The sequence below is a fragment of the Bombina bombina genome, chromosome 8, assembly GCF_027579735.1.
Source record: "Bombina bombina isolate aBomBom1 chromosome 8, aBomBom1.pri, whole genome shotgun sequence".
Lineage (NCBI taxonomy): Eukaryota > Metazoa > Chordata > Amphibia > Anura > Bombinatoridae > Bombina > Bombina bombina.
This window is the reverse complement of record NC_069506.1, coordinates 186,565,247-186,575,886: the sequence shown is the minus strand read 5'-3', so window position 1 is coordinate 186,575,886 and position 10,640 is coordinate 186,565,247. Positions and strand designations below refer to the sequence as shown.

Here is a 10,640-nt window from a genome sequence, read left to right as displayed (position 1 = left end):
CCAACAAGCTCAGCTCATTTGCATGGGTTGGGGGTTCAATGCACAGGGAAAGCTATTTCATATACAAAATAACCTAAATGAGCAAATTCTTATACATTTAATACTGTGCAGTAGGTATAAATCATTAGAAACACATTAAGGGGAAAACAACTTTACGGTACAATGTCCCTTTAAGGATTTATAGGGATATTGTTTCGTTGGTTATAGCTTGCTCTGTTTATTTCTAAGCAAATTGGTTATTGTATTAACTAAGAAAGGAGTCATGAAAAAAAACAGTTTGTATGATTGAAAGTTTCATTCACCCCAATGGGAGGCTATAGACATCCTAGCCAATTGGCTAACATACTAGAGGCTAAAGATGTAACATTTCAGCAATACGACAATGTTTAGAATGCAATGTAACTCATTACAAACTCCCGTACTCTAAATATTTATTGGGTTTTTGTACTTTTCACAGATAATTTAAGTCAGGAAAATCCAGCGTTGTGTAAAAGCTGCTCAGCTGCCTTATCAGACCTCAACAGTATCTCAGAAAGCAAGGTAAATTAAACCATAACATGATAACCCAGAATATACACTCACTGGCCACTTTATTAAAGGACCAGTAAACACAGCAGATTTGCATAATCAACAAATGCAAGATAACAAGACAATACAATAGCATTTACTCTGAATTTCAAATGAGTAGTAGATTCTTTTCTAACACATTTCAAAGTTATGTATATTTCCACTCCCCCTGTACCATGTGATAGCAATCAGCCAATCACAAATGCATACACGTATAGTCTGAGTTCTTGCACATGCTCAGTAGGAGCTGGTGACTCAAAAAAAGTGTAAATATAAAAGACTGTGCACATTTTTTTTTAATGGAAGCAAATTGCAAAGTTGTTTACAATTACATGCTGTATCTGAATCATGAAAATGTAATAAAACCTGAGTGTCCCTTTAAGTACACCTGTTCAATTGCTTGGTAACACAAATTGCTAATCAGTCAATCACATGGCAGCAACTCAATGCATTTAGGCATCTAGACGTGGCAAAGACGACTTGCTGAAGTTCAAGCCGAGCATCAGAATGGGGAATTAAGGAGATTTAAGTGACTTTGAACGTGGCATGGTTGTTGGTGCCAGACGGGCTGGTCTGAGTATTTCATAAACTGCTGATCTACTGGGATTTTCACACACAACCATCTCTAGGGTCTACAGAGAATGGTCCGAAAAAGAGAAAATATTGAGTGAGTGGCAGTTGTGTGGCCGACAATGCCTTGTTGATGTCAGAGGAGAATGGGCAGACTGGTTCGGGATGATAGAAAGGCAACAGTAACTCAAATAACCACTCTTTACAACCAAGGTATGCAGAATACCATCTCTGAACACACAACACGTCGAACCTTGAAGCAGATGGGCTACAGCAGCAGAAGACCACACCGGGTGCCACTCCTGTCAGCTTAGAACAGGAAACTGAGGCTACAATTTGCACAGGCTTACCAAAATTGAACAATAGAAGACTGGAAAAACCTTGCCTTGTCTGATGAGTCTCGATTTCAGCTGCGTTATTCAGATGGTAGGGTCAGAATTTGGCGTAAACAACATAAAAGCATGGATCCATCCTGCATTAACGGTTCAGGCTGGTGGTGGTGGTGTAATGGTGTGGGGGATATTTTCTTGGCACACTTTGGGCCCCTTATTACCGATTGAGCATTGTTTAAACGTCACGGCGTACCTGAGTATTGTTGCTGACCATCATCCCTTTATGACTACAGTGTACCCATCTTCTGATGGCTACTTCCAGCAGGATAATGCACCATGTAACAAAGATCAAATCATCTCAAACTGGTTTCTTGAACATGATGATGAGTTCACTGTACTCAAATGGCCTCCACAGTAACCAGATCTCAATCCAATAGAGCACATTTGGGATGTGGTGGAACAGGAGATTCGCATCATGGATGTGCAGCCGACAAATCTGTAGCAACTGCATGATGCTATTATGTCAATATGGACCAAAGTGTCTGAGGAATGTTTCCAACACCTTGTTGAATCTATGCCTTGAAGAATTAAGGCAGTTCTGAAGGCAAAAGGGGGTCCAACCTGGTACTAGCAAGGTGTACCTAATATTGTGGCCGGTGAGTGTGTATGTATATATATATATATATATATATATATATATATATATAATAGAAAATGTTAATGGTTTGTGTTTTATCAATTAACAAATTCAATGAACAGAAGAGAAATCTAAATCAAATCAATAATTGTGTGACCACCCTTTGCCTTCAAAAAAGCATAAATTCTTCTAAGCACACTTGCGCAGTCAGGAATTTGTAGGCATGTAGTCACAATTATACCAAACAGGTGTTAATGATCATCAATTTAAATTGTAGGTTGAAACAATAATTAACTGAAACAGAAACAGCTGTGTAGGAGGAATAGGTGAGGAACAGCCAAACTCTGCTAACAAGGTGAGATTGCTGAAGACAGTTTAATGTCAAAAGTCATCCCCCACCATGGCAAGACTAAGCACAGCAACAAGACATTCACTTTGCATTTTGTTAATTGATAAAAATAAACTATTAACGTTTCTATTTATGAAAGAATTCTTATTTTTCAGCCTAAACCATTTGCACAGTATTGTGTGTATATATATATATATATATATATAAAATGTATGTACTGTATGTGTGTGTGTGTATGTATATATATATATATATATATATATACATACGTACACAGCGAGAGGGAAAAGTATTTGATCCCCTGATGATTTTGTACGTTTGCCCACTGACAAAGAAATGATCAGTCTATAATTTTAAAGGTAGGTTTATTGGAACAGTGATAGACAGAATAGCAAAAAATCCAGAAAAGCGCATTTCAAAAAGTTATAAATTGATTTGCATTTTAATGAGTGAAATAAGTATTTGACCCCTTTGCAAAACATGACTTTGTACTTGGTGGCAAAACACTTGTTGACAATCACAGAGGTCAGACGTTTCTTGTAGTTGGCCACCAGGTTTGCACACATCTCATGAGGGATTTTGTCCCACTCCACGTTGCAGATCCTCTCCAAGTCAATAAGGTTTTGAGGCTGACGTTTGGCAACTCGAATCTTAAGCTCCCTCCACAGATTTTCTATGGGATTAAGGTCTGGAGACTTTTGGAGATTTGTTGCCTTGGCCATGTGTGTTGGGTCATTGTCATGCAGGAATACCCATCCATTTTCAATGCCCTGGCTGAGGGAAGGAGGTTCCTGTCCCCTTATCAGAATAACACGCTCAAAGCATAATGTTTCCACCTCCATGTTTGACAGTGGGGATGGTGTTCTTGGGGTCATAGGCAGCATTCCTCCTCCTCAAAACACAGCGAGTTGAGTTGATGCCAAAGAGCTCGATTTTGGTCTAATCTTACAACAACACTTTCACCCAGTTCTCCTCTGAATCATTCAGATGTTCATTGGCAAACCTCAGACAGGCCTGTACAAGTGCTTTCTTGAGCAGGGGGGCCTTGCGGGTGCTGCAGGATTTCAGTCCTTCACGGCGTAGTGTGTTACTAATTGTTTTCTTGGTGACTATGGTCCTAGCTGCCTTGAGATAATTGACAAGATCATCCCGTGTAGTTCTGGGCTGATTCCTCACCGTTCTCATGATCATTGAAACTCCATGAGGTGAGATCTTGCATGGAGCCCCAGTCCGAGGGAGATTGACAGTTATTTTGTGTTTCTTCCATTTGCGAATAATCACACCAACTGTTGTCACCTTCTCACCAAGCTGCTTGGCGATGGTCTTTTAGCCCATTCCAGCCTTGTGTAGGTCTACAATCTTGTCTGTGTCATCCTTGGACAGCTCGTTGGTCTTGGCCATGGTTTAGAGTTTGGAATCTGATTGATTGATTGTTTCTGTGGACAGGTGTCTTTTATACAAGTAACAAGCTGAGATTAGGAGCACTTCCTTTAAGAGAGTGCTCCTAATCTCAGCTCGTTGCCTGTATAAAAGACACCTGGGAGCCAGAAATCTTGCTGATTGACAAGGGATCAAATACTTATTTCACTCATTAAAATGCAAATCAATTTATAACTTTTTTGAAATGCGTTTTTCTGGATTTTTTGTTGTTATTCCATCTCTAACTGTTCAAATAAACCTACCATTAAAATTCTAGACTGATCATCTCTTTGTCAGTGGGCAAACGTACAAAATCAGCAGGGGATTAAATGATTTTTCCCCTCACTGTATGTATGTATATATATATATATGTATGTGTGTATATATATATATATATATATATACTGTATATAGCTATTCTGCCAATCAAATTAAAAAGAACAACAACAATCATTTTGTGGTTGGGTTGACAAATATTTGTTTTATTAGTTACTGGGACATAATATCATCTAATTTTACTGGTTGTGTTGTACATCTGCATAATGAATATGTCTATAGTTTACTACTTAATTATGTATGTTACCTTTCAGACATGGTCCTGTGTTTTTTGTAATGTTGAAAACTCAATTACTAACTCAGAAAAATATATGAACATGGGTGAAGAGCAGCTTCACATCTGGGATCCAGAAATGCCAATTGGGTATAACCTAGCTGAAGACTCTATCTTGATATTCTGCATTGACATCTCAGGGAGCATGAGTGTGACCACAGAGGTGAGGACTCAATATATCAATGTCTAATACACTTTAATAATTTTAATATTTATGTTTGCAATGTTTATGGTGTCACTAACATAATAACAATAATGAACTATTCCAAAGAAATGTCAGGGTATTGGTGAGTGATATTTAATTGAGATATATATATATATATATATATATATATATATATCTCAACCTATAATATATGTAATATTTTAGTGTTATATAAAAATGTCTTGATATCTGTAAATGATAAAGTTCTCTCTATCAATGACTGAGGTGGGCGATCCAGACCTCCCTTTGCTGAAGGCTCAGATACCCAGCACAAGCCTAGCCTGTCACAGTACACAGAAATAAAGTATTTTTATTCAGACTGCCTGCTGTGACCAGATACACATTATAGACCCCTCTTACTGATTAAGATACACTTCTAATAAACCTGATGTATGAGAGTTCAAAAGAAACATTTGTTTAAATAGAGATAATGTCACATCTCAAGAATCTTTGATCACGGACTCAGAGAAGAGGTCAGTTCAATAGAGTTTTTGTTGTGTGGTTTTCCCAGATTGAAATCTGTAAATTAAATTACCCTGAGAAACATTTTCCCCAGATCACCAACCCCTGGGGCGAGGGAGACGCTGGGTCTGTACTTTAGTTCAATAATGCTCAAAATCCTCAGGAAGATAGTAAAACATAATTTATGTAAGAACTTACCTGATAAATGAATTTCTTTTATATTGGCAAGAGTCCATGAGCTAGTGACATATGGGATATACAATCCTACCAGGAGGGGTAAAGTTTCCCAAACCTCAAAATGCCTATAAATACACCCCTCACCACACCCACAATTCAGTTTAATGAATAGCCAAGTAGTGGGGTGATAGAAAAAGGAGTAAAAAGCATAAAAAAGGAACTGGAAATATAATTGTGCTTTATAAAAAAAAAATAACCACCATAAAAAGGGTGGGTCTCATGGACTGTTGCCAATATGAAAGAAATTCATTTATCAGGTAAGTTCTTACATAAATTATGTTTTCTTTCATGTAATTGGCAAGAGTCCATGAGCTAGTGACGTATGGGATAGTAATACCCAAGTTGTGGAACTCCACAGAAGAGTCACTAGAGAGGGAGGGATAAAATAAAAACAGCCATTTTCCGCTGAAAAATTAAATCTACAACCAAAAGAATACGTTTTTCTTATAATTGAAAAGAAAAAAACTTAAAACATAAGCAGAGGAATCAAACTGAAACAACTGCCTGAAGAACTTTTCTACCAAAAACTGCTTCCGAAGAGGCAAATACATCAAAACAGTAGAATTTAGTAAATGTATGCAAAGAAGACCAAGTCCCTGCTTTGCAAATCTGATCAACTGAAGCTTCATTCTTAAAAGCCCACAAAGTGGAGACTGATCTAGTAGAATGAGCTGTAATTCTCTGAGGCGGGCCTGACCCGACTCCACATAAGCCTTATGAATCAAAAGCTTTAACTAAGATGCCAAGGAAATAGCAGAAGCTTTCTGACCTTTCCTAGAACCAGAAAAGACAACAAATAGACTAGAAGTCTTCCTGAAATCTTTAGTAGCTTCAACATAATATTTCAAAGCTCTTACAAGATCCAGAGAATGTAAGGATCTCTCCAAAGAATTCTTAGGATTAGGGCACAAAGAGGGGACAGCAATTTCCCTATTAATGTTGTTAGAATTGACAACTTTAGGTAAACATTTAAATGAAGTCTGCAAAACTGCCTTATCTTGATGAAAAATCAGAACTAAGACGCGGGAAATGACGAATTTGCATCACCGAACGTACCCTTGCGCCAAAAAAATTCTCATGCCAAGAATGACACAATAAATATTAGCATTTTGCGGCCTCGTAAGCCTAAATTTTGCCCGCGGAAATTAATGAAAACAGTCAATTTTGAAGAAAAGACTATACCCCAGGTAAGAAAAATAACTTCCTAAATATGTTTTTCCCAATTTTGAAACTGATAGTCTCCAAAAGGAAATATACATAAACAGGGGCGGACTGACAGGTCGGGCAAATCGACCCTTGCCCGAGGGCCCGGCTTCTTAGGGGCCCCATTCTGATCATATACTGAAGCAGTTTTTTTTTTATAAATGTATTTTTTTAGATAAAATATTCTTTATTAAACCACAAACCTCCTCCATATACATCTGATACATTACATGTGACATACAATGAGAAAGACAAAAGAAACAGCATAAGATTCATAAAAAAGAATATAAGGAGCTTTCAGCAGCAGAGTAGCTAGTACCTTACTCATAGTTGTATTCTAAGGATCTCGTAGTACTCTCCTAGGGACCATTCCTTGAGCAGGTTTGCCATTGAAGCTTTCTAACTTTGGCCTTCATCATTTATTCATAAAATATCAACAGTCAATCTAATCTACTACCTTTGCTGCAGTCTATCTCAAAGCATATGGAGGTTTCTCTCATTTTCATATTTTTCCCTCAATTACTTCTTTTATATGTCCTTGGCTATTGCAGTTCATATTGGAAGTATATAATCTTGGGGGGTAATATTCTTATAATTTCAGTAATATCATTTATCTAAATAGAACAAATAAACACAATTCAATAACTCCTGTATTACAACAAATCAAACTAATGGAGTCACGGGTGCCCCCCAACCTAGTACCTATTTATATGGCTATTAGTAGCTCTCTCATCAATTTTCCTTTTGTTGGGTAGTCTCCTATGTCAAATCAGCACCAGTCTGCCTCCAAGAAATTCTCGCCTTTCTCCTCTACCCTGTCCCCTCACTTTCCCTGATTATCCAGTAAAACCAGATCTTCTGGAATGTAGGCCCTGTGTCTTGAATAAATGCTGCTGTCTCGTACATCGAATAAACCAACTGTATTCTGTTGAGGACCTCTGTCCATGTTGGCGCCTCGTCTTTCCAATATTTAGCTATAGCTATTCTTGTGGTGGTACATAGGATTCGAATGAAAGTGTTTATATGTGGGTTTAGTCTCGGAAGTGTCTCATGCAACAGCGCCTGAGCTGGTGTAAGAGAGATCCTTTCGCTTAACAGGGTGCTGAGCATTAAAGACAATTTCTTCCAAATGTTTTGGACTCTAGGGCAATCCCACCACATGTGAAGATATGATCCCCTAACTTTACATCCCCTATAACAGTATCTAGAGTTTCCTAATGTCATATGAGATGTTTTCATTGGTGTTAAGTACCATCTAAAGGTTGTCTTCAGTACATTCTCTCTGAGGTCTGCACTAATGAGGCCCTTACTAGCGTAATGAAATATATCTTTCCAGTCGTCAATCGTATGCTCTCTTACAATATCTTCCTCCCAATTTAGTAGCAATGTAGATTTAGTTGTGTATTTAGTTTCCTGTAGTGATATGTATAATCTAGATATTGCTTTCTTGGGTCTGTTGATTGCTAAACATAAATTTTCGAGAGTCGTTCTTTGACTGTGTATTGTGGCCCTACCGATATATGTTTGTATAGCTGATGTGATCTGCAAGTAGAGGAACCAGTGTATCTGATTAGGTTCTAGCTTCTGTCTAAGCTGTGTGAAGGTCAGTAATTTACCTTGTGAATATATATCTGCCACCCTGTATAAGCCTTTATTTTCCCATTTTTTGATATGGTATATAAACTCATTTATCAAGTATTTTAGTGGTATTATCAGGGTTTGTCTGGGCATCAGTTTCCCTATCCGCTGTATCTTGGTCCATTGTTGTTTGGCCAATTTTGTGGATTTATTATGATAGATCTCTGGGTCCTTATTCTTTATGTTACCCCAGAGGATATCCTCGGGTCCCTCCATTGCCCCCATAGCAGCCTCCAAGGCAGGCCAGAGAACATCTTTTTGTCTTCTCCCAAGTATTGAGTTTTGCGCTAGTCTAGCTGCTGTATAATAATCATGCAAATTAGGAGCTCCCACCCCCCCCAGTTGTCTATGTCTTGTCAGGATTTGGTGTGGGATCCTCGGGTGTTTATTATCCCTCAGAAATCTGTGTATGTCTTTTTGGAGATTCTCTAAGTCTGAACTGATAACTTTAATTGGGAGGACCCTGAACAGATAGAGGATTCTGGGTAGGATCGTCATCTTGACAGCAGACAGCCTTCCATACCAGGAGAATCCCATTTTCCTCCACCTTCCTATGTCTGACCTAATTGCTTTGTAAAGGGGAAAATAATTTGTGGCATACAATTTAGAAGAGTGAGTAGTCAGCTTTATCCCCAGGTATTTGAGCCCGTCTAATACCCATTTGAAGTCAAAATTTGATTCAATTGCCTTCATGGTATGTTTGGGTAACGATAGGGGGAGTGCTTCGCACTTGTCTGCGTTAATTTTATACCCCGATATCTGGGAGAATAATTGTATGGCGTGATATACGTGTGGCAACGAGATGAGTGGTTTCGTAATGGTGAGCAACACATCGTCTGCGAATAAGGTAATTTTATGATGTATCTTCCCTACTTCCAGTCCCCAGATATCAGGACAATTGCGTATATATGCAGCTAAGGGTTCTATGCATAGCGCAAAGATTAAGGGTGATAAAGGGCATCCCTGTCGTGTACCATTAAGTATATGTATAGTCTCAGACTGGTGTCCGATTGCTCTGACCTGAGCCGTGGGTGTCGAGTATAATCCCTCAATAGCTTTCATAAACCGTCCCTCAAAACCCATTAGTGACAGCACTCTCAACATATATTTCCAGTCGACTCGGTCGAATGCCTTCTCCGCATCCAAAGATAGGATCAGAGAAGGCATCCCCCTGTCCCGGAGAAAGTCAATAACCGACACCATTCTACGTATATTGTCGGGGGCCTCCCTGTCCTTGATAAATCCAACTTGATCAGGGTGTATGATTGAGGGCAGGATGTGTTTCAGTCTATTGGCTAGTATTTTAGTAACTATCTTAAGGTCCTGGTTGATAAGGGAAATCGGTCTATAATTAGCGCAAAAATGGGGGTCCTTTCCCTGTTTTGGGATCACCACTATCCTAGCCTGAAGCAGTTCTATAGGTATTTCTCCCCCTTCCATAATGTGGTTGGCAAATACCACCAAGTGAGGCAATAGTATATCTCTAAAAGCTTTATAATATTCCCCTGGGAATCCATCTGGACCTGGGGCTTTGCTAGGTTTAAGATCTTTAATGGCAGCTCGTACCTCCTCAGGTGTAATTTTAGCGTTCAGGGCCTCCCTATCTTCCTCAGAAATTGGTTTCAGGTCTGCTTTATGTAAAAAAGAATCAAATACTTTTTCCGTCAAAGGGCAGTGTTGCACTTTAGTCCCATCATACAAGTCGCTATAAAAGTGAGCAAATGTGTCAACAATTTCCTGTGGGTGGGATGTCATGCGTCCCTTCGAGTCTTGTATGTTCGGTATTGATAAGGCCTGATAATTGTCTCTGATTTTTTTCGCTAGATATCTATCAGGTTTATTTGAGAAGATAAAGTAGTTTGTTTTCAGTCTGTGTGCCGCTTTGACGGATTGTTCATTTAGTATGGTTTGTAGCTTATTTTTAGTGTTCTGCAATTGCGTCAATGTGGCTTGGGATTTAGTTATTCTATGTGCCCTCTCTAAGGAAGTAATCTCCGAGTATAATTGTTTCAGGAGTAGGGTGTGCTGTCTCCTGGCTGCTGTCTTTTCTTTAATTAATATACCTCTAATCACTGCTTTATGTGCCGCCCATGGTATGATAGGGTTACTCGTGGTATCTACATTAATCTGCCAATATTCCTCTAGATCCTTAAGAATTTTATCTTTTACGAGCGGATTTTTAATACAAGACGGATCATAAGTCCATGATTTTGTTCTCTTTGGGTCCAGTAGGTCCCCTAGACATAGTTTAGTAATTGAATGGTCTGACCATACACACGGAAGAATTTCTATATGTTGTAATATCGGTTGCAGTATCTGACTCGTATACACATAATCTATCTTCGAGTAACTGTTGTGTGCCGATGAGTAGAATGTGATGTCTCTAGCATCCCCATTAAGTACTTGCCAAG

The 10,640-nt window shown here is 38.7% G+C and overlaps 1 protein-coding gene across 1 annotated transcript in view; it reads left to right on the top strand.

Annotated features, from left to right (window-relative positions):
* The first annotated feature begins 453 nt into the window (after positions 1-453).
* The window catches only part of LOC128638672 (circularly permutated Ras protein 1), a 184,251-nt gene continuing 174,064 nt past the window's right edge, over positions 454-10,640 (top strand). The window contains exons 1-2 of the mRNA XM_053690786.1: positions 454-540; positions 4,465-4,647. Of these exons, the coding sequence (XP_053546761.1) occupies positions 4,522-4,647 (126 nt within the window). The 5' untranslated portion in view covers positions 454-540; positions 4,465-4,521. The remainder of the gene's footprint in view (positions 541-4,464; positions 4,648-10,640) is intronic.